Source organism: Chroicocephalus ridibundus, chromosome 14 (genome assembly GCF_963924245.1).
Source record: "Chroicocephalus ridibundus chromosome 14, bChrRid1.1, whole genome shotgun sequence".
NCBI classification, from domain to species: domain Eukaryota; kingdom Metazoa; phylum Chordata; class Aves; order Charadriiformes; family Laridae; genus Chroicocephalus; species Chroicocephalus ridibundus.
The window spans coordinates 11,943,107-11,970,759 of NC_086297.1; the positions used below are offsets into that span (position 1 = coordinate 11,943,107).

The 27,653-nt window shown below is 66.3% G+C and overlaps 2 protein-coding genes across 9 annotated transcripts in view; one reads left to right on the plus strand and one right to left on the minus strand.

Annotated features, from left to right (window-relative positions):
- The window catches only part of ARHGAP44 (Rho GTPase activating protein 44), a 37,370-nt gene extending 34,433 nt beyond the window's left edge, over nt 1-2,937 (plus strand). For 3 of the 8 annotated variants that reach the window (XM_063351865.1, XM_063351866.1, XM_063351860.1), the window contains exon 21: nt 2,019-2,930. In XM_063351865.1, coding sequence (XP_063207935.1) covers nt 2,019-2,167 — 149 coding nt within the window. In that variant the 3' untranslated portion in view covers nt 2,168-2,930. Of the gene's footprint in view, nt 1-2,018 lie in introns of all 8 variants that reach the window. The other 5 variants (XM_063351864.1, XM_063351863.1, XM_063351867.1 and 2 more) reach the window with 4 other exon arrangements.
- Nucleotides 2,938-5,110: 2,173 nt separating this feature from the next.
- Nucleotides 5,111-27,543, minus strand: USP43 (ubiquitin specific peptidase 43). Its single transcript, XM_063352484.1, has 16 exons — nt 27,488-27,543; nt 26,528-26,966; nt 21,731-21,874; nt 18,181-18,281; nt 15,036-15,128; nt 14,583-14,718; nt 14,380-14,503; nt 13,319-13,466; nt 13,117-13,228; nt 11,802-11,905; nt 11,241-11,318; nt 11,005-11,134; nt 10,474-10,822; nt 9,329-9,487; nt 6,986-7,090; nt 5,111-6,898 (listed from the first exon to the last, which is right to left on the minus strand). Exons 1-16 carry the CDS (start codon nt 27,541-27,543, stop codon nt 6,234-6,236), a joined length of 2,943 nt encoding a protein of 980 aa, XP_063208554.1. The 3' UTR covers nt 5,111-6,233.
- Nucleotides 27,544-27,653: the final 110 nt, after the last annotated feature.

Here is a 27,653-nt window from a genome sequence, read left to right on the forward strand (position 1 = left end):
CGCCATGTCCCTGCAGCAGTGGGGGCTGCGGTGATTGAGGGGGGCGCTCAGGGTGATGCTTTGGAAGTGCCAGGTGGCATCGGGGACACCAGGGGACACGGAGGCTGGGGGAGCGTGGGGCCGGGCACAGCTGGGAGCCCCCCCGGCTCTGGCCCATGGGGGCTCTGCTCCTACGTGTGCCCGTCCTGCCTGCGGGGAGGGTGGGACAGTGCGGGTGGCAGCGAGCCCCCGGGCACCTCGCAGAGCTGGGGCTGGCTGTTCCCCAGGAAGGCAGCCTGTCTTTGGTGCGGCACTGGCATTGATGCGGCCCTGGCATCGCCCCCTGGCATCGCCCCCAGGCACCAGTGCAGCCCCAGTATTGCACCCCAGCATTGCTGTGGCCCTGGCACTGCACCCTGGCATCGCCCCCAGGCACCAGTGCCGCCCTGACATCACACCCAGCATGGCACCCTGGCGTGGGTGCAGCCCTGGCATCGCACTCTGGCGTTGGTGCAGCCCTGGCATCACACCCAGCACTGCACACTGGCATCAGTGCAGCCCTGGCATCGCACCTGGGCATCGGTGCAGCCCCGGCATCACACCCTGGCATCAGTGCAGCCTTGGCATCACACCCTGGCATCGCCCCCAGGCACCAGTGCAGCCCCAGTATTGCTCCCCAGCATTGCTGTGGCCCTGGCACCGCACCCTGGTATCGGTGCGGTCCAGCACTTCACCCTGGCATCGCACCCAGGCACCAGTGCCGCCCTGACATCACACCCAGCATGGCACCCTGCCGTGGGTGCAGCCCTGGCATCGCACTCTGGCGTTGGTGCAGCCCTGGCATCACACCCAGCACTGCACACTGGTATCGGTGCGGTCCAGCACTTCACCCTGGCATCGCACCCAGCACCGCACCCTGGCATTGGTGCAGCCCTGGCATTGCACACTGGCATCGCACCTGGGTATCAGTGCAGCCCTGGCATCACACCCGGCATCGCACCCTGGCATCGCCCCCAGGCACCAGTGCAGCCCCAGTATTGCACCCCAGCATTGCTGTGGCCCTGGCACTGCACCCCAGCATCACACCCAGGCATCAGTGCAGCCCTGACATCACACCCGGCCCTCGCACCCTGGCACCAGTGCCACCCTGGCATTACACACTGGCGTGTTGCACCCTGGCATTGCACCTGGGCATGGGTGCAGCCCTGGCATCGTACCCTGCATGGGTGCAGCCCAGCACTGCACCCTGGCATCACGCCCAGGCACCATTGCTGCCCTGACATCACACCCAGCATGGCACCCTGGCGTGGGTGCAGCCCTGGCATTGCACACTGGCATCGCACCTGGGCATCGGTGCAGCCCCAGCATCACACCCGGCATGGCAGGGTGCACCCCTGGCATCGCACCGGTGGAGCTCTGGTGTTGCACGCAGGCATCGGTGCAGCCCTGGCATCGCACCCTGGCACCAGTGTCACCCTGGCACCAGTGTCACCCTGGCATCGCGCACTGGCGTGTTGCACCCTGGCATCGCACGTGGGCACGGGTGCAGCTCTGGCATCGCACCGTGCGTGGGTGCAGCCCCCACCCTGCGCTGGGGGAACTGCTGCCCGCCGCAGGGTGCCCGGGCTGGCAGCAGAGCCTGGCAGGCGCGGGCAGAAGAGCTTTTCCTACCTGGGGGTGGGTTGTTCCGCTCTCGGCAAGCGACAGCGGTGACACCGCGTGCCGCGGGCTGTGGGTCACCTCTGTCACTTCGCACGTGCTGCCTCACCCCGCGGGTCCCTTGGGAGAAGGGACAGCAGTGTCACCCCCGCTGCGGTGTCACCCACACAGCGGTGCCACCGGCTCGGTCAGCATCCTGGGGGACACGCAGCATGCAGGGACAGTGGGGACATTGGGGCTGGTGTTACAGGCTCCGGCTAGGGTGCGGTGGCACAGAGCAGGGACCCGTGGTGACATCCCTGGTAGCGGCACTAACATGGCACCAACCCCGGCAGGGTGTCCTGCCACCGCCGCGTCCCCCTGACCCTGCCTTCCCGCAGGTCTGCTCCGTTTTGAGGTCCCCTCCCTCCACGTCCCCCCGGATGCCACCCTGTGCCGGGACCCGCCGGAGGCACCGCAGAGACTCTCGGGGCCGGGCCCGGCCACCCGGCAGGAGGAGGAGGAGGAGTCGGAGAGCACAGCCCTATGACAGCGTCCCTGTCCCCAAGCTCATCCTTGCGGCACCCCGGGGGGCCAGCACCGGCCACCGGCACCGAGGGCCACCGGCACGCCAATTTTGGGTGCAAAGCGCCCGGTTTGGGGGCAGTCGCTGTTCTTTATTTCATTTTTTTTTCGCCTTATCCAGACTTTGCCTTTCGACCGGGTGCCTGCGCCCCCCCCCCCCCCCCCCCACCTCCGCCCCTGCCCTTCCTCCACCCCGCAGCACCCACGGTCCTGGGGCGATGCCACCATCTCCGTGGCCCGATGGCAGGTGCCACTGGGTACCGGCCAGGTGACAACGAGCTCGCCGGCGCTTTGCAGCGGGATTTCATTTCTTCGGCTTCTTCTTCCCCCTCTGCTTGTTCGCCGGAGCAGGACGGGACCTGACCAGCAATAACCTGGGGACGCAGGATGTGGCCCCCCCGGGCTCTCGGGGTGCCGGCGGGCGAGGGCGCACGTCCCTGGGCACCCGCTGTCCCCGTGGGTTGGTGGCTTTGGTCGTGCATGCGAAGACAAATTAACCTTTTATCCTTTCCAGAGAGATAAGACAGAGAGAGAGCTATATATATATATATCAGCAGAGATATATATATATTATATATTTGTATATATATATAGAAAAAAAATTATATAGAGATTTGTTTTATTTGGAGCCATTCCCGCCCACCCGGTGCACAGAGGGAGGATGGAAATGGCAGCGCTTGGCCCCCCCCACCCCGGCCCCGCTCGCGCCGTGCCCCTCGCCCCCGGCGGGCACCCGGGGGCCCCCCGCACCCCGAAGCAATCAATAAATCCGTGTGCCACTCGCTGTGAACTGCCCGGCGGCGCTGGCGGCTGGTTGATGGGAGAATGGGGGGGTTGGATGAGGGTTGGGTGGGGGGAGTAAAATGGTGGGGTGGGGGGGGGGGTCTGCGTGGGATGGTGGGGGCCTGGTCCAGTGGGATGGGGCAGAGCCAGGCGTGGGGTGGGCCCAGTGTGGATTTGGGGTCATCCTGGCCCACATTTGGGGTGGGCCCGGTATGGATTTGGGGTCATCCTAGCCCAGATTTGGGATGGTCCCAGCTTGGGTTTGGAGCCTGAATTTGGGGTGATCTGAGCTCGAATTTGGGGAGGTCCCAGCCTGGTTTTGGGGTCATCCTAGCCCAGATTTAGGGTGGTCCCAGAATGGATTTTGGGGTTATCCTAGCCCGGATTTGGGATGGTCCCAGCTTGGGTTTGGAGTGGCCGCAGCTTGAATTTGGGGTGATCTGAGCCCAGATTTGGGGAGGTCCCAGCCTGGATTTGGGGTGGTTCCAGGCTGCATTTGGGGTGGTCTGAGCCTGGATTTGGGATGGTCCCTGCCCGAATTTGGGGTGATCCCAGCCCAGATTTGTGCCCACTGATGGATTTAGGACACGGGCTCTGGGAAGGTGCTTTGCTGGAAGAAATGGGCCTTAATGAGGGTTTGGGTGATAAAATGATGGGGTTTGCTCTATGTGGGCTGCCGTGGTGCCAAGGGATGGGGGAGCATCAAGCCTGGGGTGGGGTCAGCCTGGATTTGGGGGTCGTCCCAAAAAGGACTGCGTGGCTGGCAAGTGTCACGCATCCCCGGCAGCTGCCGGGCTCAGCACCGCTCCCCCAGCACCCCAAAGGTGGTGTAATGCACCTGAGCTGAGGCTGGGTGCAGGGGGGTACTCATGGGACACAGGGGGTTCATGGAGTGCAGGAGGTGCTGAGGCTCTGCGGCGTGTGACGTGCCACCAGGAGCCCCAGGGCCACCTCTGACAGCAGCTCTGGGACCTGCTCCAAGAGGGTGTCAGGGACACTTGGGTGCTCTGGATGTTGCAGGGAGCCAGAAGGTCTCAGATGTTCAGGTTGGGTCGTAAAGGTGGTGTCAGCCCTCCCTGCCCAACAGCGCCTCTCAGAGCAGCAACCACCCTCCAAATCCAGCAGTCTTTGGCGATGGTGGCAAAGCACTGGGCAGCACGGCCATCCCTCCCAGCTGACCCCCATCCCCACGGCACGGCACCCCCTGGACACTGGCATCCCATGGGACTGCATGGCTCGTGACATCCCATAGTCAGGGAGATCCCACGGCGGATCACACCCCATGACCAGTGGCATCCCATGGTCAGTGCCCTGGGGAACCTGTTGTGCCCAGGGGTGCTGCTTGCCTGGGGTGACACACGTGTGCCAGACCCACATTTGTCCCCTGCTGCAAAGCAGGGTCACAGCCACGGCATCAGCAGTGGCCTTAGCCTGGAGCAGCCCTCCAGCAAGGGATGGCTTCTCCACCTTCATCTCCTCCTCGACCTCAACTCAATCCTAGTTCCTCCATCTCTACTTCCATCTCCACCTCCATCTCCTCCAGTTCTACCTCCGTTTCTGTCCCCATGTCCATCACGTCCACCTCTATCCCACCTCACCCAGCCTTACTTCCTCCACACCCACCTCCAGCTCCTCCACCCCAATCCTCCCTCCTCCACACCCACCTCCAGCTCCTCCACCCCAATCCTCCCTCCTCCACACCCACCTCCAGCTCCTCCGCCCCAATCCTCCCTCCTCCACACCCACCTCCAGCTCCTCCACCCCAATCCTCCCTCCTCCACACCCACCTCCAGCTCCTCCACCCTGATGCCACCTTCATGTCCGCCTCCATCCCCCTCTTCCTCTCTTCCACCTCTGCCTCCATCCCCTCCATCTCCACGTTGATCCTACCGCCTCCACCGCTGCCTCCTGCTGTGGCTGCGCCCCTTTTCTCCAGACACCCCCTTCCTCAGCCCCATGGCGCCACGACTCTGGTGCTCCTCATGCTGCCACCACCCCCTAGACCTCCCACCAGGCACAGAGCCACCACTGACCCCACCACAGCACGCACCAGGCCCACCGCCGATGGGACACGAAACCCTTCCCGCCCCTGGATGCGTCCCCCTGGGATGGATGGTGTCCCCAGGCACCGCACCGGGCTCCTTTCACGTGTCTTTAATAGAAACGGCGGGCGGTGGGGCCGCAGCCCCCTGTCCCCCCGGCCGCGTACAAAAGCTGGCTGGAGGAATCGCGTATTGCATAGACCTTGGTGTGGGGGGGCCCGCCTGCCCCCCCCGGGCATAGTCGCTTTTTAGAAAACAAAAAGCGTCTCGGAATAAAACTCTCCTGGTACAATAAATACTCTCGCGTCCCAGAGCTGGCCCAGCCAGGGAGCCCACGCCTGCCCACCCGCCCGCTTGCCCGCCCGCTCCCTGGGACGGGCCACGGGGAGGCGAGCGGACGATGCCCCCTGTTCAGGATGCCCCTGGGTTGGGATGCCCCTGGTTTCAGAGCCACCGGTTCGGGATGAGCCCAGTTTGGAATGCCGCGGGGTTGGAACGGCCCCGGGTCGGGATGCCCTGATTTAGGAGCTTTTGGGTTGGGATGCTCCCAGGGAGCCCCTGGTTTGGGATGCCCCCGGTTTGGGATGCCCCGATTTAGGAGCTTTTGGGTTGGGATGCTCCCAGGGAGCCCCTGGTTTGGGATGCCCCCGGTTTGGGATGCCCCTGGTTTGGGTTCCCCTGGTTTGGGTTCCCCTGGTTGGGGAGCCTCTGGTTTGGGATGCCCCCAGTTTGGGATGCTCCTGGTTTAGGAAGTGCCCAGTTTGGGAGCCTCTGGTTTGGGATGCCCCCAGTTTAAGGATGCCCCTGGTTTGGGATCCCCTGGTTGGGGAGCCTCCAATTTGGGATGCCCCCAGTTTGGGATGCTCCTGGTTTGGGATGCCCCCGGGTTGGGATGCCCCTGGTTTAGGAAGTGCCCAGGTTTGGAGCCTCCGGTTTGGGATGCCCCAGTTTCGGGATACCTGAATACCTCCAGTTTGGGGATGCCCCAGTTTGGGAGCCCCGGGTTCAGGACCCCCCCAGCTTGGGACCCCCCCCCAGCTTGGGACGTTCCCAGTTCAGGCTGACCCTGCTTTGGGATGCCCTTGTTTGGGATCTCCTGGGTCAGGAGCCCTTGGGTTGAGACAGTTTGGGACAGCCCCCACTTTGGGAGCCCCCAGTTCAGTTCAGGAGCCCGGGGCGGGGGGGCAGATGCCCACTGGCCGTGGCTCAGAAGCTGGACTCAGGCACGGCCGGGTGGCACAGGGACCCCAGGGGCTGCCGTCCCCGCTGCAGCGTGGCCCCGGGGGGACCCCGGGCGGCCATGGGGGTTCCCCCCGCGCCCCTGCCCAGCGAGGCCGAGCGTCGCAGACCCCCCTCGGGGCGCGGGGGGAGGCTGGCCGAGCTCTGTGAGCGCGCTATGGCCACTGAAGCGGGGGACAGCCGTGCCAGGGGGACACCCGCATCCCCCTCCGGCCGCGGCAGCCCGCTGCTCTGGCTTTTGGGGGGCAGGCGCAGGGTCCCCTCGGCGCCGGCGCTGGCGGCTCGCCGCAGCAGGGGCAGGCGGAGGGGCCGGCGGGGGGCTCGGGGGGTGCCCGCTTCTTCCTGCCCCTTGCCGGGCTGTTTTGGGGGGCCTGCTGGCGGGGGGCTGGTGGCCGGAGGGGTGTCGGTGTGGCTGTCCCCACCCGTGGCGAGCGGCAGGAGGGAACGGCGTGTGCAGCGTGGCCGGCGCCCCGACTCCAGATAGGCCACCAGCTCCCCCGGTGCCCCCCGCTCCTTGCCGGAGAAGGACCAGCGCGGGGGCACGGTCCTGGGGGGGCCACCGGCGGGTGACAGCTTGACGCTGAGGCTGCGGCCCTGGACGCCCCGCACCAAGGGTCTGGCCTCGAAACCACCTGCAATTAAAAAAAATAATGAGTTGGGAGGATGTGGGGGGCACCCCGGGGGCGCTGGGGTGGGGAGGGGGGGATGCTCGGCGTCACCTTTCTCCGGGGCGGTGGTGCCATCGGGCCGGGTGGCCGTGGTGTCCCGCGCGCTGCCCCCCAGGCGGGCCAGCCAGTGTCCCGAGGGCCAGGGGGCAGCGGGGCCTGCGGGCAGCGGGAGGGTGAGACGGGCGGCGGGGTCCCGCCGTGCCCCCCACCCCGACCCTGCACCTGCAGGTGCACGCGTGTCGTGCTGCGCGGGCGCGTGTGCCACCGCACGCCAGCGGTGCCCCGCCGCTGCTGCCCGCCCCCCCGTCCTCCCGCACGCACACGTATGTGCAGGCGTGTGCGCCCCGCTGGGCTGTGCGACTCTGCGCACGCGTGTCTGTGTGTGTGCAGCTGCCCTGTGTGCACGCACCATGCTGCCCGTGTACGTGCCGAATGCACGCACTACATATGTGTGTATTGTTCTGTGGGCACACGTGTGCACTCAGCGGTGCTGAGTGTGACTCGTGTGTCACGCATGGGACTGCACGCATGCACACATGCACCTACCACACGTGGCTGCCGGCATGCGCACTGGGCTGTGCTGTGTGTGCACATCACCGTGCGTCCCGGTGTGCATGGCACAGCTATGCTGTGTGCACGTGTGTGTGCGCGTGCGCACGCCTGATGGGCTGTCCACGCGTGTGCATGCATGCGCGGCCATGTGTGCATGCAGTTCTGCCCTGTGTGGGTACACGCCTGCTGTACTGTCCATGCACACGTGTGCGTGCATGTCCCTTTATGCGTGCAGCTCTGCCCTCTGTATGTATGTGTCTGCCATACGATCCATGCATGCGTGTGCATGCGTGTGCACGCAGCTCTGCTCTGTGGGGGGGTGTGTGCACATGCTTGCCATACTGTCCATGCACACGTGTGCATGCGTGTCTGTGTGTGCGTGCAGCTCTGCCCTCTGTGTGTGTGTACATGCCTGCTGTACTATCCATGCATGCGTGTGCATGTGTGTCCATGTGTGCGTGCAGCTCTGCCCTGTGCATGTGTGTGCATGTGCCTCCCTGCCAGACTGTCCATACATCCGTGTGCATGCGTGTCTGTGTGTGCATGCAGCTCTGCTCTGTGGGGGGGTGTGCACGTGCTTGCCATACTGTCCATGCACGCATGTGCATGCATGTCCACGTGTGCATGCAGCTCTGCCCTCTGTGTTTGTGTGTACCAGGCTGCCTGCTGTACTGTCCATGCACACGTGTGCATGCGTGTCCCTTTATGCATGCAGCTCTGCCCTCTGTGTGCATGTGCCTGCCATACGATCCATGCATGCGTGTGCATGCGTGTCCATGTGTGCATGCAGCTCTGCTCTGTGGGGGGGTGTGCACATGCTTGCCATACTGTCCATGCACACATGTGCATGCATGTCCATGTGTGCATGCAGCTCTGCCCTGAGTCTGTGTGTACCTGACTGCCTGCCATACTGTCTATGCACATGTGTGCATGCGTGTCCCTTTATGCATGCAGCTCTGCCCTCTGTGTGCATGTGTCTGCCATACAATCCATGCATCCGTGTGCATGTGTGTCCACGTGTGCACGCAGCTCTGCTCTGTGGGGGGGTGTGTACATGCTTGCTATACTGTCCATGCACACGTGTGCATGCGTGTCTGTGTGTGCGTGCAGCTCTGCCCTGTGCATGTGTGTGCATGTGCCTCCCTGCCAGACTGTCCATGCACGCATGTGCATGTGTGTCCGTGCGTGCACGCGGCTCTGCCCTGAGTCTGCGTGTACCTGACTGCCTGCCATACTGTCCATGCACACATGTGCATGCGTGTCCGTGTGTGCGTGCAGCTCTGCCCTCTGTATGTATGTGCCTGCCATACGATCCATACATGCATGTACATGTGTGTCCATGTGTGCGTGCAGCTCTGTCCTGGGTCTGCATGTACCTGACTGCCTGCCGTACTGTCCATGCACACGTGTGCATGCGTGTCCATGTGTGGGTGCAGCTCTGCCCCCTGTATGTATGTGCCTGCCATACGATCCATACATGCATGTACATGCGTGTCCGTGTGCGCGTGCAGCTCTGCCCTGTGCACGTGTGTACGTGCCTGCCCTACTGTCTATGCGCGGCTGTGCACACCTGCCCACGTGCATGCGCGTGCCTGCAGCCGTGCTGCGCGCACACCCCACGCTTGTGCACGTGCCTCTGTGCGTGCACCCCCCACCCCATGCACGCACACAGCTGCGCCCCCCCCTTTTCCACGCACACGCCTGGGGCCCTGCGGCACACGCGTGTTCCCCCCGCCTCTGTGTGCCCGCGTGTGCCCTGGGCCGTGCCCCCCCGCGTGCCCGGGGGCGGTGGGCTGGGGGTGCCCGGGTGCCGTGGGGGTGCGGGGAGATGGGGGTGCTCACCCCTGCCGGAGCTGCCGGCCGCCCCCGCGGGCACGGCGTTGCGGCGCTGGTAGAAGAGGATGTAGGCGCTGCGGGTGCTCACCTCGGCCTCCTGCACCCCCTCCACCCTGCTGTCGTCGTAGCTGTACCACCGCCCGTCCAGGGCGTTGCAGCAGTAGGCTGGGGGGGCAAGGGGTGGGGGGGACACTTAGGGTGCCCCCAGGCCGCCCCCGGCCCCAGGGTGCTGATAGGGGACAGGTCCCTGTGTCACGCCTGCCCTGGCGAGGCTGCGACATCGTCCTGGGTGTCGCCTGCGCCCCGGCTCCCCTCTGCTGTGCCCCATAGCACCCATCCCTGAGGTGCCCCCCAACTCCACGCCGTGCCCCCACAGCAGATCCCCGAGGTCCGTCGCCCCCCCAACCCCACAGCATATCCCCCCGAGGTGCCCCCCTAGCCCCACGTTACGCCCCAAATTGCAACCCCTGCTGTGCCCCCTGAAGTGCCCCCTACTCTGCTGCCGTGCCCCACGGCACAACCCTGCAGTGCCCCCCCCCAAGCCCCATACCCTGCCCCATGGCACAACCCTGCAGTGCCCCCCCAAACCCCAAAAATTGCCCCACTGCACACCCCCTGCCATGGTCCCCAACCCCACACTGTGCCCCCCAGCACACCCCCGGGGGCAGTGCCCCCAAGCTCCATGGCACACCCCCTCCAGTGCCCCCCCCAAATCCCATATCATGCCCCCCTGCGCACCCCTTGCACTGCCCCCCAACTCCACACCCTGCCCCATGGCACAACCCTGCAGTGGCCCCCCCAACCCCCATATTATGACCCCCCCCACACTCCCCTTGCAGTGCCCCCCAACTCCACACCCTGCCCCATGGCACAACCCTGCAGCGCCCCCCCCTAAACCCCATAACGTGCCACCCCTTGCAGTGCCCCCCAGCCCCACACCCTACCCCACAGCACACCCCCTGCCATGGCCCCCAACCCCAACACTGTGCCCCTCCGTGCGCCTCTTGTAGTGCCTCCCCCCGCCATCCCCACCCCGTGACCCACAGCACAAGCCTGCAGTACGCCCTAAACCCCACACCCTGCCCCACGGCACACCCCCTGCAGTGCCCCCCACCCTGCTCAACCACCCCCCACGCACCCCCCGCGCTCACCGGTGTAGTGGCCGCCCTGCATGCTGCCGTGGTGGTTGCAGACGGCGTACAGGTCGTAGAGGTAGTCGCGGGGGCAGCTCGGGGGCAGGCAGAGGGGGGGCTGCCAGGGCGCCCAGCGCCCCAAGAGCTGCCCGCCGGCCTGGCCCCGCTGCGCCACGTGGGGGGCCATGTCGAGACCCCGCAGGGGGAACCTCACCAGCGTGGTGAGTTTGTGCCGGTGCTCAGCCACCTGGCGGAAGCGCTTGAGGTGGATGATGAGGATGTCGGGCAGTGTCCAGAGGCTCAGCTTCACCGTGCCCTGCTGGGGCACCTTGCAGTGCGGGCAGCGCCAGGCGTCGTCCGGGGCCAGCTGGGGACACCACATGCCGCGGCCACCTCCCACCCCAACACCCCCACCGCCACCACCCTCCAAACCACCCCCGGCACCGCAAACGCCGCCAGCCGCCGTGCCGCGGGCAGGGCTTGCCCTCGCCGGGGGCTCTGCTGGGTGCAGGCAGGGTGCGGGCAGGGCGCGGGCAGGGCAGCCGGTACCTGCTCCTCCTTGGTGTAGAGCTGGAAGCACTCGTCCAGCGTGCAGCTGTGCTGCTGCCGGTGCGCTTGCTGCTGCAGCCGCACGCTCTCCGCGTCCTGCACCACCTCCTCCTGGATGTTCCCGAAAAGGCTGCGCGGGACAGGGCCGGGGGCGGGGGGACACGCCAGCGGGTGGGGGTCAGGGAGGGTGAGCTGGGTGCTGGGGTGTCTCCCCACCCTGGGTGCAAGGGCCTCACCGCTCTTTGGTGCTCACGTCCCACTCCACCGTCAGCTTCACGTGGGGAGGGCCGCCCGCCTCGCTCAGCTGCAGCGCTCTGGGGGCGAGGACGAGGTGAGATGCTCCCCAAAATCCCTGTCCCCATGGGGTCACCTCCTTGCCAGCTTCCGGCGGCAGGCAGGGACTGCCACCGCCTCCCCAAGCAGCACTCATGGTGGGGACATGGTGGGGACCCGGACTCTAGTGAGCAGGGGGGCCTGTGGCCACCCACGGTGACACCACTGGCCACCCACGGTGACGCTGCGGCCAGCCACAGGGATGCCTTTGGGCAACCACGGCACCAACACAACCACCCACAGGGACACTGTGGCCACCCATGGTGACACCACTGGCCACCCACGGTGACACTGCGGCCAGCCACAGAGACGCCTTTGGGCAACCACGGCACCAACACAACCACCCACAGGGACACCACGGCCAGCCACGGGGACACTGTGGCCAGCCACGGTGACACCACCGGTCACCCCCAGGGAACGAGGGGACATGCTGGGGACAATCCCGTTCCCGCGGGCACCCTTACCTGTCGACGGCGGGGTGGCAGAGCGGGCGGGGGTCCTGCGGGGACAGGTAGGCACAGGGGGCCGAGCCCCCCGCCAGGCGGATGCGGAAGAGGGCTCCCGCGCCCTGCAAGGGGAGAGGGGGCTGTGGGGCTGGGGGGGGGGCAGAGCCCCCCCTGCCCTCTGGCATCACCCGGGGGGAGCTGTGCTTTGTGACACGGGACAAAAAACCAGCCCAAAAATCAGGTTTCTTTGGTCCCCGTGGCCAGGCTGGCAGGAGACACCCGTGGGGATGGGGATGTGGGGCTGGGGGATGACCTGTCCTGCTGGCTGCAGTGTGGCTGGGGGACAACGGGGCGCCTTGGGGACACCAGTGCCCCTGGGATGGTGGCACCTGGGCGCTGGGGAGGGTGGTTGGGCCGGGAGCTGGGCGCCACCATTGGCCACCCATAGTGACAATGCAACTGCCCACGGGGACACCATGGCCACTCACAAGGACACCACTGGCCACCCATGGTGACACCACTGGCCAGTCACAGGACAACATGACCACCCACTGTCCACCTGCAGTGAAAACATGACTATCCACAGGGAGACCACTGCCACCCACGGTGACACTGTGGCCACCCACGGTGACACCACTGGTTGCCTGCAGTGCGAATATGACCATCCCCCAGGACAGCGTGGCCACCCACAGTGATCATCAGCTGCCAGCAACAACAACACAACCACCCCGGGGCCACCACAATCACCCACAGTGATACCGTTGGTCACCCATCGTGACCTTGCAACCAAGCACAGCTCCACCATGGTCACCCACAGTGACACCAGTCAGTGATGGTGCCACCGTGGCCACTCACGGCTGCACCGTGGCCAGCCATGCAGACACTATGGCAACGCACAGCTCCACCACAGCCACGCATGGAGACACCACAACCACCCATGGCTCCACCATGGTCACCCACTGAGACACCATGGCCGCCCACAGCTCCACCAGAGCCACTCCTGGAGACACCATGGCCACTCCTGGAGACACCATGGTCACCCACATCTCCACCACAGCCACCCTCGGAGACACCATGGCCACCCGTGGAGACACCATGGCCACCCACAGCTCCACCATGGCCACCCCTGGTTCCACCACGGTCACCCATGGAGACACCATGGCCACACATGGAGATACCACAGCCACCCACGGAGACACCATGGCCACCCACGGCTCCACCATGGCTACCCATGGAGACAACGCAGCTCCATCCTCCCCACAGCTGTGGTGCCAGCAGCCCTGGCCGAGTGTGTCCCCAGGAGGGGACAACGGTGTCCCCCCCTCCAGCTCACCTGTGCCCGCACCTCTCCCCGCAGCAGAGCCTGCAGCTGGGCCAGGATGCTCTGCTGGAGCTGCTCCCAGGAGACGCCCCGCTCCTCCCGCAGCACCAGCGGCGGCCCGAACCTGGGGACAGCGGGGGACAGCGGGCTGAGGGGGGCCCCCGCGCCCCCTCCCTCGGGGGGCAGGCGGGGGGGGGCGGGCGCAGGCCGGTACCTGGCAAGGCGAGGGCCGTCGCCCGCCGTGTTGCAGAGCAGCAGCAGGATGCGGCCACCCGCCCCGGGGTGCAGGCAGTCGGAGGAGCGGGCGGCGGGCGGTGGGCGCTGGGCTGCCCCGGGGGAGGCGGGCAGGCTGCGGGGACACCCTGCGGCAGGGCAGGGGCAATTAAGGGGGTCTCATTAACAGACGTTAATTAGAGCCGGGGGGGGGGGGCCTGTGAGCCCCTGCCTGCAGCACGGCTGCCTTTGCCCCCAGGCTCCCCACCAATCATAGCAGAGAGGACACAGCTCCCAGCAATCATAGCAAGGCACACCTGCCTCCAACCAATCACAGCAAGGCATGCCTGCCCCCTGCCAATCACGGGGCAGGGGGAGAGAGGGGAAAACAAGACTCCCACCAATCCGAGCGGAGCACACTTGCCTCCAACCAATCACAGCAGAGCACACCTGCCTCCCACCAACCACAGCATGAACGCCAATGCTCCCACCAATCACAGCAAGAGGACACAGTTCCCACCAATCACGGCAGAGCACACCTCCCTCCCACCAATCATGAGGCTGGAGGAAGGGGAGAAAAAGGCTCCCACCAATCACAGCAGAGCACACCTGCCTCCCACCAATCACAGGGCAGGGGGAGAGAGGGGAAAACAAGATTCCCGCCAATCACAGCCGAGCACACCTGCCAGCAACCAATCACAGCAGAGCACACCTGCCTCCCACCAATCACAGGGCAGAGGGAGAGAGGGAAAACAAGACGCCAACCAATCAGAGCCGAGCCCACCTGCCTCGCACCAATCACAGCTAAAGCCATCACCCTCCCCCCAATCCCAGTGGAGCGCAGCTGCCGCTGCCCAATCCCAGCAGCCAGGACACCCCCCACCCCCCACCCCCCACCAATCACATCGCACCTCCCAGCCACCAATCGCAGCGAGGACACCCACCACCTCCCACCAATCCTGGCGACGCTCCCGCCTCCCCCCCCCCCCCGAGCTCCCAGCCAATCCGAGCGGGGCGGGCGGGCAGCCGCCAGCCAATGGCGGGGCGGGGGCGGGGCAGTACCTGCGCGGCGGGCGGGGGGCGGCTGGAAGGCGTAGAGGGGAGCCCCCTCCCCGGCAGCACCCAGCTCCTCCGCGTCGCCCAGGGAGCGCAGGAAGCCCCGCGGGGACACCTCGGCCAGGATCACCTGCGGGACGGCACCCCGCGCCCTCAGTGTCCCTCCTGGGGGTGTCCCCCGGCACGTCTCCTCCCCTCCGCCCCGTTACCTGCTCCGGGGGGATGCGTCCCTCCCGCGCCACCATCTCCCGCAGCTCGGCCACGGTGCCCAGCAGGGGCACGGCCAGCCCCACCCGCACGAACCGACGGCGCTCGCACTGCAGCACCAAGGTGACGTTGAGAGCCCTGGGGACACCAAGGGACAGGACACACGCACAGGCGTCAGCGGGGAAGGCCGCGGCGCTGAGACCCAACAGCTGCTCGTGGCCACGCAGGAGGTATCCGTGTCCTGGCTCCGACTCCAGAGCGACAAACACCCATCGGACACACAGGGCAAGAGCAGGGCAGACACCCTGCGGCGCTGGCCGTCACCCGTCCCAATGCTGCCACCACCTCCCGAATTAATAATTTACCCCAAAACATGCAAATTACTCTCATTGGAGCCAAAGCCCCGCTGGCCGGCAGCTGCGCCTCTCACCACGGAGGTGCGGGGCCGGGCTCACCTGGTCTGGCGCAGCGGGATGGGCAGGGAGATGCACAGGAAGGGGTCGAAGGTGTTGCTCTGCTTCAGGCAGTGAGGGCACGTCAGGGAGGACCTGCAAAACATGGCCGGGGCGCGTCACCGGCACGGGGACGGCACCCTCAGATTCCCCACCCTGGGGCTGGAGCACCCTGCCATGGGTACCGCATCCCAGGTAACCGCATCCCGGGTAACCACATCCTTGGTACCACACCTTGGGTACCACATCCCAGGTACCACACCCTGGGTACCATATCCCAGGTACTGCATCCTGGGAGCTGCATCCCAGCTAACCCGCATCCCAGTACCACACACTGGGTACCATATCCCAGGTACTGCATCCCGGGAGCTGCATCCCAGCTAACCCGCATCCCAGTACCGCACCCTGGGTACCGCATCCTGGGTACCACACCCTGGTACCACATCCCGGGTACCATATCCCAGGTACTGCATCCCGGGAGCTGCATCCCAGCTAACCCGCATCCCAGTACCGCACCCTGGGTACCGCATCCTGGGTACCACACCCTGGTACCACATCCCGGGTACCATATCCCAGGTACTGCATCCCGGGAGCTGCATCCCAGCTAACCCGCATCCCAGTACCGCACCCTGGGTACCGCATCCTGGGTACCACACCCTGGTACCACATCCCGGGTACCATATCCCAGGTACTGCATCCCGGGAGCTGCATCCCAGGTAACCTGCATCCCAGTACCACATCCTGGGTCCCGCATCCTGGATACTGCACCCTGGGCACCTCATTTGGGTACTGCATCCCAGGTAACCACATCCCGGTACCACACCCTGGGTACCACATCCGGGTACTGCATCTCAGGTAACTGCATCCTTGGTACCACATCTCGGGTACCACAGCCCAGGTACCGCACCCCGGGTACCACATCCCGGGTACTGCATCCCACGGGGCTCAGATGGCCCCAGCATCACGCAGGATTTGCACAACCTCCTGCCAGGGTGACACACCACAGCCTGTACCCACCTGCCCAGCCCAATGGTCTGTTCACTCTGAAACCTAACAAGGGCACCCACGGTAACTGGTGCTACAGAAGGCAGAGTGAAATCCCAGGGTTGGGGGGTCTCTCATCCCATGCATGGCCTTGAACGCCCCCCGAAATCCTGCTCCCCCTCCCAGGGCTTGCAGAACCCAGGGCGGCTTCTGCCTCCTGGAGGCTTTGGGGTGACCCCAGCCCACCTGGGTGGGGGGTTAAGCGGGGACACCAGCACCCACCAGGGTGGTATCTCCATCAGCATGGCAGGGACAGATCCTGCACCCGCCGGGGTTGCACTCCCAGCACGGGGCCGGGGGCAGTATCCAGTCCCACCACCATGACACAGGCTGTGCCCCACGGACACCACCAGCTTCCCCGGGGCTGCCGGCTCAGCCCCCCGCTCCCCACCACGACACAGCCGCCAGCTGCTGGGGAGCCCCGGGGACAGTGAGGGGGGACCCGGCCACTCTGCCAGGGGACATGGAGCCATCGGGGAGGACCAGGGGCCCCCACAGCATCTCACAGGAGATGCTCCACCAAAGCCTGGTTTAACCGAACCTTTAAACGCCAACAACCACTTTACCCCCTGTTTCTTTTCAATTCTGTCTTTTTAATTAGGGTTTGTTTTTTTTTTTTTTACCCTCCTTTTTGTTCAACAAAAAGGGGAAAAATAAATTAAGAACCAAATCAAAATCCTGAGCCCTTGTTATCTGTCACCTTGAAGAGCCACTGAGCTCCCCGGGATGCAGCAGCACCAATTAATAAATTCTTTTGCACACAGACGGGCGCTGGCACGCGGAAGGGGGTGGATAATTAAAGCGCCTTTTTTCATACAGGGCGAGGGATTAATTGAGCGAGGAAGAAGGACTTGTGGTGCCAGATGTGTCTCCTCCCGCCTGCAATGCCATGGCAAGGGGACGGGGTGGCCAGACGCTGGCCCACCCGAGCATCCCACGAGTCTCAGCTGGATGAACGTGTGGGGTGTCCCGTCACCCACGTGGGGGGCACACATGTGGACGGATGGATGGATGGGATGGATAGGATGGATGTCTGGGATGGATGGATGGCGGGGACGGACAGATGGATGGGATGGATGAATGTCTGGGACAGATGGACAGATGGATGGATGTCTGGGATGGATGGACGGATGGGATGGATGGGACGGATGGATGTCTGGGATGGATGGATGGATGGATGGATGGATGGGATGGATGGATGGATGGGAGGGAGGGATGGATGGATGGATGTCTGGGAGGGAGGGATGGATGGATGGATGGAGGGATGGATGGATGGGTGGATGGATGGATGTCTGGGTGGGATGGATAGGGGGGATGGATGTCTGGGATGGATGGATGTCTGGGATGGATGGATGGATGGATGGATGGGATGGATGGATGGGATGGATGGATGGGATGGATGGATGGGATGGATGTCTGAAAGGGATGTCTGGGATGAATGGATGTCTGGGATGGATGGATGGATGGATGGATGGATGGGAGGGAGGGAGGGAGGGAGGGAGGGATGGATGTCTGGGTGGGATCGATAGGGGGGATGGATTGGGGGGATGGATGGATGTCTGGGATGGATGTCTGGATGGATGGGATGGATTGATGTCTGGGATGGATGGATGTCTGGGAGGGATGGATGGATGGAGGATGTCTGGGAGGGATGGATGGATGGATGGATGTCTGGGAGGGATGGATGGATGGGATGGATGGATGGATGGGTGGGATGGATGGATGGGTGGGACGGATGGATGTCTGAAAGGGATGTCTGGGATGAATGGATGTCTGGGATGGATGGATGGATGGATGGATGGATGGATGGATGTCTGGGTGGGATCGATACGGGGGGTGGATTGGGGGGATGGATGGATGTCTGGGATGGATGTCTGGATGGATGGGATGGATTGATGTCTGGGATGGATGGATGGATGGATGGATGGATGGATGGATGGATGGGAGGGCTGAAGCCTCTCTGCAGGGCTGAGGGCTCCCCAGCTGATCCCTTCCTTGGACTCGCAGAGTCCAGCCTCCCACCAGCAAAGCCCCCCCAGCGCTGCCCGGGGCTGGCAGGAGGACAAAGCCCCCATCTGGGCAGGATTGGGTCCTCCCCGCTCACCTGTACTGCGCCTGGAAGTGGCTCTGCACGAAGCTCTGCCCGCGGGGGTGCTGGGCGGGCGGCGGGGAGCCACCAGTGCTGCCATTCCCATCCTCGCCGGGCTGTGGGGACAAGAGACAAGGGCAGTGAGCGAGGCGCCGAGGTGACCCCCACCTTTATAGAATCACAGAGCCATTTAGGTTGGAAAAGACCTTTAAGGTCATCAAGTCCATTAACCCAACACCGCCAACTCCATCACTAAACCATGTCCCTAAAGGGGTTGGGGGCACGTCCCAGTGAACCAAGCCCAGCTTCGGTGTCCCCATGGCATGAGGACAGGCTGAAGGTGACGCCGAGGTGACCCCTGTCCGGCACCCACCTGGCACTGCCATGCCCTCCAGGCTCCCCACGTGCCTTCGCCGGGGGAAATGTGGCGGTATGTTCCATCCGACCAACCACAGCCCCGGCGCCCGGAGCCTGGGGAGGGAAGCTGGTTCCCCAGCAATGTCCCCCCCCAGGGAGCCCCAGCGCCCACAGACACACACCTGCAGGGTCGGCAGCCCCGGCAGGGAGACGCCCGCGGCACGCGCTGTGCCGGCAAACGCACCCACGGGTGCTGGGAGCGGCCGCGCTGCGGGGCGCTGTGGCGTGGGCGGGCGAGACGGTGGGATGCTGCCATGAGCGGGTGTCCGTGTGCCTGCGCGTCCGTGTGCCTGCAGCACGAGCTCCTGGAGCGGGTGCGCACATTCCTGTGCACGCGCCCGCCGGAGGCAAACGCCGCCGGGTGCGAATCAGCCACGTGGAACTCCCCAGAACTAAAATGAGCCCCGGCTGGCGCCATGCCCTCTCAGGCAGGTGTGCCAGCGCCGGGCTGCCACTGCCACGTGTGTCCCCGGCGCGGCACCTCGCATGTCAAGCCGAGGCACGGCACCCTGGCACGGCACCCTGATCCCCGGCACGTCCCCAGGCACAGCACCCAGCACACCAAGCCCAGGCACAGCACCCTGGCACGGGCACCCCGAGCCCAGGCATGGCACCAGGCACCCTGATCCCAGGCACGGCACCCAGCACCCCGACCCACTGCCCCAGAGCTGGGCTTTCCGGGGCCGGGTGTCCGGGGCAGGCGGTGGGAGCAGTGCCATTCCACCAGCGCCCCTCCGGCTGGCAGGGCAGGCGGCCCTGTGAGCGCTTGCTCCACTCTTGAACCAGCCCTCGGCCACCTCCCCATGTCACCGTCCCCCTGGGCCCGCCCCGGACCCCTGACCTCTCTCCGGGTCTGATCCGGCAGCTCCCAGCACCCCGAGCCGCTGCAGCCAGCCGTGCTCCCGGCTGGATGCCCGCACCCATTCCCTGTGGCAAAACCCACGGCACGTCCCTGAGCAACAGCAGGAGCAACGCTGGGCCCCCATCCCTGAGAGAAACCAGCTTTTCCATGGGCTGGATGCAGCAGCGGGGGGGGGCGAGGAGCCCTGCAGGAGGAGCCCTCTCTCCATCCCCCCGCTCGGCGCATGGGGAAACTGAGGCACGGCAGGGACCGACACCGAGGACAGGGCTGGCAGGCTGCCTGCGCCCCTGCCGCTCGCTCCCAGAGCCAGCACAGGATCCGTTCCTCCATCCCGAGGAAAGGCTGGATGCCCGGCCAGGGAAACAGCCCTCTTTGCCAAATTCGGGGGATGCCAGCACCGTCTGCGGGAGGTAAGACGTGCTCCGCACCCAGGACACCTCAGGTCCTCTGCTCTGCTCCATAGGGAGCGGGGATGTTGGGATGTGACCATGTCACACAGCCAAACCCGCCTGGTTAGGGTGTCTCCTGCCCCCCCTGCCTGCCACCCCCCTGGGAACCGCAGGGACCCCCCCGTCCCCGCACACAGAGGACAGGAGCCACCGGCTTCACCCCTGCTACGGGCACGCAGAGCCCGATGGCAGAAGAGATGCTGCAGGAAGGAGCCTCAGTAGCTTGGGAAAGGACTGGGCTGTTTCGGGGTAAGAAAAGGAGGTTTCGGTGTCGTGATGAGCAAGACTGAAAATCAATGAGGTATTTGGCCGGGAGGCGGATTTTCCTCATGCCATCTGCTGGCACCGGCTCCCGCTGAGCCTGACGTGTCCTTACGGTCTGCCCGGGTCCATCTGCTGTGGCAGAGAGGGGACCTCCAGCCTTCCTGGCCACCAAAGCCTCGGTCCCCCCCCACCGGGGTGGCCCCAGAGCCGCTGGGCACCCATCAAACAGCCGGGGGGGTATTTCCACCCCTCCAGCCTGCCTGGTTCTGTGCCCTGGACCACCGACCTCCTCCCCTTCTGCTTTCCAGCAGCTGAGCTCCCCGGTCCCCGAGCCTCGGCACAGGCCTGTCCCGGGCCAAACTGTCCCCCCGTCCCCACCCTTCGGTACCTGCACAAGCCCTCCCGCCCCCAGCCCGTGTGACCCACAACGGGGACGGGCGCGTGTGTGCCCAGCTCCATCCACACTTCAGAGCCGTTACTCAGGCTCACAACCCGCATGGGACACCCCCGCCCCAGGGACGCGGGCACAGGGGTGCCACTCGGGTGGCACCCCCGCAAAAGGGGCTGAGAGAACGGAGAGGGGCCGGGGGAGGCTGAGCCAAAGGGAGGATGCTGGGGGGACACAAAGGGTCCCGTCCCCAGATCCAGGTGGGTGCCCCGGGCATTGCCACGGCACTGCTTCCGGCGTGGGCAGCCGCAGGCACCGCCGGTGTCACACCACAGCCCGCGGCACGCGTTGGCACCTCGCATTTACCAGGCGAGCAAGGGGAGCTGCCTGATGCCAGGCTCTCCCAAACAGCCTGGGGGATCCATATGCCTCTGGGGAAAGGCGGGCAGGGCTGAGGACGGCTCAGCTCGGTGCAGGGATGGCTGGACAAGAAGGGCTGGAAGCCCCGAGGCTTTGGAGATGGGCACCGCGGCTGAACTCTCTCAGGTGGGACAGAGCTGTGCCCGTGCAAGGGGCTGCCCGAGGGCTCCCCGACCCCCAGCCCTCCGCCCCAACCCCCCCTGCCCCAGGCTGGGGACAGGGAGGAGGAAGCTGCTCCCGGGACCCCCGTGCCCAAGGCGGGCACCATCCCCGAAGCGGGGACAGCACAAACCCATCGGGCTGCAACGGGCAGCGCCGCGGCAGGGCCAGGGCGATGCCACGAGCGCAGATGGATGGAAGAGACTTAATTACTCGTTTTGCCAGCAGCAAAGCCGCTGAGCGCTGTAATTACAGCGGGCTTAGCTGCAGGCGGGGCGGGGGGGGACGGGGGGGGCTGGATCTCCTCCTGACCGAGCAACCCCAAGAACCAGAGTGCTCAGCTGGACGGGCTCCTGCCGACACCCCCACGCTCTCCCAGCACCCCGACCACCCTGCCCAGCCCCACAGCACCCAGACCCCGCCATCCTCCCCGCCCCCCCCCCCCATCAACCGCACCACCCGCGTCCCCATCCCGTACCGGGGATGGGGGGAAAACTCCAGCCCGCCCCCTGCCAGCACATCTCGGCTTCCCCGGTGCCAGACCTGGCATGGACACCCCCCAAGCCTGAGCCAGGGTGTGCGGCCACCCCGGCGGGGGACACCCACCTCCTCCTCGGGGTGGCGGGTCTGCTGGGCGGGGGACGCGGCGCCCAGGTCCTCGTGCATGCGGTCCAGCAGCCAGAGCAGGAACTCGAGGGCGTCGTGCTGCGCGTTGCCCCGGAACTGGGCGCTGTGCTTGGAGACGATGTTCTGCAAGAGAAGGGCAGGGAGGGAGCTCAGCCTCCGGCCTCGGCCGCCCGGCACTAACGAACGGCCGGTTCGTTAGCACCCATCACAAACACCCAGCCCTGCTTCCCGCCACCAACCGCGTCTGCCCTCCTCCTGCCTCTGCAGGGACACCGCCGCCACCCCGGGGACAGCCGAGCCGTGGGGACGCCGGCACATGGGGCCAAGGCAGCAGCTCTGTGGCCCATCACCGTGGTGTCCTGGCTGTCAGGATGGGGTTGGGAGGGGACAGCTTGCCACAGGCGAAGGGACACAGCACACCACAACAAAGCCCACAGGGGCGAGCCTGGCCCATGGGGGACCCACCGGTGTCCCCTGCCCTGCGCGCTCCGACGGCACCAACTCGGTGTAACAGCCAGGGGAAGGAATTCCCAGTGCTGGGAATAGCCAGCAGGCAGCAGCTCTCCCCCAGGCCCCGCCTGCCCCTGCCTGCCCCTGCCTGCCCCTGCCGCCCCATCACCAGCAGCCAGCCCAGTGCCTCCCCGTGCCTCAGTTTCCCCAGCCAGGCGACGCTGGCGGTGCCAGGCCCTAGAAGAGACGAGGGCTGTCATGAAGTCAAACCAACGTGTGGCCCGTGGGCAGGGGGGCTGCCCCCGCCTTGCCCGCACAGGCAGGTGGCAAGCCCCCCCGCAAACCTCCTGCATCCCAAAACTGGCGACGCTCGGCCCATCGGAGCCCGGCACTCAGCACCCTCCAACAGAAGTGGGTGAGCGCAGGGAGGGGGCACCAGAGTTGTTCCTGGTGGAGCCACGTGCCAGGGGGTTCCCGCCAGCCCCCCCACGCCGGGGGCAGTGCTGGGGAGGGGGTGCTGTCCGTCCCTCCCCCCAAAGCCCTGCCAGCTCCCTCCGCTCGCCCCCTCTCCTCCTTCCCCCCGGCCCCACAGTGGGTCCCCGAGAGGTGCTGATGGGGTTCCCCAGTGCTTTCCCCCCATCTCCCCCGCCCCTCGTCTCCCCCCCCCGGGACAGGCAGCTCTGTGCATGGCACAGGGGTGATGAAACCACCGTGATGCTCCCTCTTGGGTGACCTGGTGGCAGGTCCTCGTGCCACCAACCGGAGCATCCCCCTGCCCGCGCCTGGATCAGGCCCGAATCTCTGCGCCTGCCCCCCACCAGCCATCGGCCACACCACGGTATTTCGGCTAATTAGCATTAATTTCACTGTGAGGCGAGCAGCGCCATGCCCTTAAGGGGGGGTTCCCCCTCCCCGTGGGCTGTGGTGGGAAGAATGTGGCTGGGAACGCCGTGGGGCTGAGGCGAGGGGCTGTGAGCCAGGATGGGACCCGGGAACAGGCAGGGGACCTGTGGGGTGGCCGACGAGGCAGCGCTGCCGGCTCAGAGGGGGTCCCTCCTCCGAGACCCACCTGGGTGGCACCCGCGGGGGGCCCATCGCCAGCTCCCAGCCCAGCTGTCCCAGGCTGGGGTCACCTCTCTCAGCACAGGGAGCACCCCTAAAGGCAGAGCTGGGGGTCCCCAAGGACCCATCCCTGAGCCTGGGCTGGGGGTGGCTGCTCAGAGCTGAACAGAAAAAGGACAATTTGGGGATCTCCGCCCCAAAACCAGCATGGCGAGGGAGAAACCCTGACCATCCCTGTCTATTTTAGCCAGCTGAGGCAGTTAAACCCCAACCATCCGCGGTGATTCTAACCAGCACGCCGGGACCTGCCGGGACAAGGATCAGACCGTGAGCATCAGCGGGAAACACCCTGCGCCAAGACCCCTCCAGCCCCCGGCCCCGCTCTCAGCGGTACCAGCATCCCGGTACAAGCAGAGGGAGCAAGGCCACCGCGGATGGGCTTCAAGCAAAACGAGTCGCAGACTCAGCTCTTATTTAAAAATCTTATTTAGGCAGATTTAAAAAAAAAAAAAAAAAAAAAAAAAAAAAGTGGAAACGTATGGAAGATGCAGATAACCACCCGGAGGGAGGAAATTCAAAGCGAAGGCTGGAAGTTTGGGGTTTCGTTTTTTTTTTCGCTCTGTGCCCAAGGAAAGTGTGCGTTTGGGAGCAGAGGGCATGGAAATATTGTGCCCAGCGCTGCAAGAGCTGGTTACTTTGCTACAAGGAAATTAAAGGCAATGAGCACCCAGGAGCACCCCCTGCACCCCGGCAGTCCCTGCGGGGTGGGTGCTGCCACCCTCCAGGCAGGGAAGGGAGGCAGCAGGGAAAGGGGGGGCAGAGCAGTGGGTACCCCAGCCCCTGCCCGTGCAGGATCAGCCTGGCCGATGCCGCAGGAGCCGGCAGCGCTGCTGGAAACCCTGACCTGGGATGGGGTGTCCGGCTTCCCAGCAGCTTCTCCCAGCAAAGTTCAAGTGCAGCACCGAGTCCCTGCTGAAATGTCACCCGCGGGCACGTGTCCCTGAGCGCGGGGGGGGGGGGGGGGGAGGGGGATGCGATGCCAGGCTAAAAGCATCGCCTGGCACCCAACACCCTGTCCCCACGCTGGGCACGGGCCTGCAGCACGCTGGCATGTGCCCAGCAGGGATGTGACACGCACTCAGTGAGGGGGCCTGAGGACACCGAGGTGGCACCATCCCGCCTTACCCCACCATCACGGCCAGCATCGTGCCCACCCTTACGGCTCCCTGGGGTGGCTGGGAGCTCAGCTGGCCAAGGGGGGTCAGAGCTGGGGTGAAGATGTTGGGGGGGGGGAGAGGGACGGATGGACACCGTGGGGCTGGGGGGACAGTGGGGCTGGAGGGCGTCAGCAGGGAAGGGCAAGGTCCGTGGGGAGGATGAGGTGGGCGAGCGGGTGCTGAAGGCAAAGAGTGCCGGTGGGAACTGGGAGGGTGCCCGTGGGTGCTGGAGGGTGCTGAGAGCTGGGAGGGGGCAATGGATGCTGGGGGCAGCGGATGCTGGGAGGTACTGGGAGGTACTGGTGGGTGTCGGGAGTGGGAGATGCTGGTGAGCGCTGGGAGCAGCAGGTGTCGGCAGCTGCTGGGGGCAGCGGGAGGTGGGGGGGGGGGGCAGGGGCAGCGGGAGGGTGCCCATGGGTACTGGCAGTTGCCACTGGGTGCTGAGAACTGGACGGTGGGAGCAGCGGAAGCTGGTGGATGACAATAGTGGGGGGATGCTGGCAGGTACTGGGAGAGGCTGGTGGGTCCTGTGAGCCAGGGGGTGCTGGTGAGTGTTGGGAGTGGGAGATGCCGGCGGGTGCTTGAGAGCAGGAGGGTGCCCGTGGGTGCTGGAGGTTGCTGGTGGGTGCTGAGAGCTGGGAGGGGGCCAGTGGATGCTGGTGGCAGTGGATGCTGGGGGGTGCTGAGAGTGGGGAGGTGCTGGTGGGTCCTGTGAGCTTGCGGGTGCTGGTGAGTGTTGGGAGCGGGAGATGCCGGCGGGTGCTTGAGAGCAGGAGGGTGCCCGTGGGTGCTGGTGGGAGCTGAGAGCTGGGAGGGGGCAGCGGACGCTGGTGGGTGCCAAGAGTGGGGCGATGCTGGCATGTACTGGGAGATGCTGGGGGGGTCCTGTGAGCCGGGGGGTGCTGGTGAGTGTTGGGAGCAGGAGATGCCGGCGGGTGCTTGAGAGCAGGAGGGTGCCCGTGGGTGCCGGTGGGAGCTGAGAGCTGGGAGGGGGCCAGCGGATGCTGGGGGATGCCGAGAGCGGGGCGATGCTGGCAGGTACTGGGAGATGCTGGGGGGGTCCTGTGAGCCGGCGGGTGCTGGTGAGTGTTGGGAGCAGGAGATGCCGGCGGGTGCTTGAGAGCAGGAGGGTGCCTGTGGGTGCCGGTGGGAGCTGAGAGCTGGGAGGGGGCCAGCGGATGCTGGGGGATGCCGAGAGTGGGGCGATGCTGGCAGGTACTGGGAGATGCTGGGGGGTCCTGTGAGCTGAGGGGTGCTGGTGAGTGTAGGGAGCAGGAGATGCCGGTGGGTGCTTGAGAGGAGGAGGGGGCAGCGGATGCTGGCAGGTACTGGGAGATGCTGGGGGGGTCCTGTGAGCCGAGAGGTGCTGGTGAGTGTTGAGAGATGCCGGCGGGTGCTTGAGAGCAGAAGGGTGCCTGTGGGTGCTGGGGATTGCTGGAGGGTGCTGAGAGCTGGGAGGGGGCAGCGGACGCTGGGGGGTGCCGAGAGCGGGGCGATGCTGGCAGGTACTGGGAGATGCTGGGGGGGTCCTGTGAGCCGGGGGGTGCTGGTGAGCGTTGGGAGTGGGAGATGCCAGCGGGTGCTTGAGAGCAGGAGGGTGCCCGTGGGTGCCGGTGGGAGCTGAGAGCTGGGAGGGGGCCAGCGGATGCTGGGGGATGCCGAGAGTGGGGCGATGCTGGCAGGTACTGGGAGATGCTGGGGGGTCCTGTGAGCTGAGGGGTGCTGGTGAGTGTTGGGAGCAGGAGATGCCGGTGGGTGCTTGAGAGGAGGAGGGGGCAGCGGATGCTGGCAGGTACTGGGAGATGCTGGGGGGGTCCTGTGAGCTGGGGGGTGCTGGTGAGTGTTGGGAGCGGGAGATGCCGGCGGGTGCTTGAGAGCAGGAGGGTGCCCGTGGGTGCCGGTGGGAGCTGAGAGCTGGGAGGGGGCAGCGGACGCTGGGGGGGGCCGAGAGCGGGGCGATGGCGGCAGGTACTGGGCGCCGGGGGATGCTGGCGGGTGCCGGGGGGCAGCGGGAGGTGCCGGGGGGGGCGGCGGGAGGTGCCGGTACCTTGAACTCGGCGGAGAGCTGCGGCGTGTAGTCGCGGGTCCAGAGGGCGCGGACCAGGGCCGCCAGCCGGTGGGTGACCTCGGCGCGGCCGCCGCGGGCGCGGTAACGGCCCAGGGCCAGGACCTCCGCCAGCGGGGCGGTGTTGCTCAGGCACTGCACCACCGCGTTCATGAAGCAGGTGTTCCCGTGGTTCCGCAGCCCCTGCGCGCCCGGCGGCCGCTCCCCCCCGCTCCCCGACGGGCACAACGCCGCCCCCCCGGGGAGCCGCCGCCGCCGCCGCTCCCCGCTGGGGCCGCCGCCGCCGCCCCCGCCTCGGAACCCACCCTCGTCGTCCTCCGAGGCGGCCCGGCGTCGGCCGCGGCCCCCGGCCAGGCGCGCCCAGGTGCGGAGCAGCCGCCCGGCCAGGCTGCCCAGGGAGCGCAGGGCTCGCCGCCGCCGCCCGCCCGCCGCCCGCCGCCCCGACGGGCTCCCCCCGGCCCCCCGCCGCCGCCCGGCCCCCCCCGCCGCCGCCGCCGCCGCCGCGCTCATGGCCCCCGGCGGCCACCGCCCTCCCCCGGCCCCGCCGGCCCCGGCCCCGCCGCGGCGCGCATGGCCCCGGGCGGGCGCTGGGCACCCCCCGCCGCCGGTGCCGGTGCCGGTGCGGGGGCCGGAGGGGCCGGGCGGGCGGTTTTGTGCGCGGCCGGCTCCTCCCCCGGCCGGGCTGGCGCTGGGAGAAGGGAGCGGGAAGGGAGCCGGGAGGAGGAGGAGGTGGAGGAGGAGGGAGCGGGGAGATGCTGCTGCCGCCGCTGGCGGCGGGCGGCGGAGGCGGCCGGGCCCCCGGCTGAACCCGGCGTCCCCAGCATCACCCCGGGGTACCCCAGTTCCCCGTCCTCAGCATCACCCCGGGGTACCCCAACCCACTGCCCTCAGCATCACCCCGGGGTACCCCAGCTCCCTGCCCCCAGCATCACCCCGGGGTACCCCAGACCACTGCTCCCCAGCATCACCCCGGGGCCTTTCCCATGAGTCCCAGCCATGCCACCCACCACCCCCAGCATTACCCCCAGTATAACCACACAACGGGGTACTCCGGCCCCCTGTCCCCTCTGTGGCCCCAGGGCTTTCCCACAGGTCCTAGCCATGTTCC

Coding starts and splice junctions, on each gene's coding strand:
- USP43 (XM_063352484.1), bottom strand. CDS start 27,543: ATGGCTGGGACTCATGGGAAAGGCCCCGGGGTGATGCTGGGGAGCAGT. Junction 26,967..27,487: donor CTGGGGAGCAGTGGTCTGGG/GTACCCCGGGGT, acceptor GGCGGCGGGCGG/GCGGCGGCGGCGAGCCCTGC. Junction 11,906..13,116: donor GGGGAGAGGTGCGGGCACAG/GTGAGCTGGAGG, acceptor CTCCCCTTGCAG/GGCGCGGGAGCCCTCTTCCG.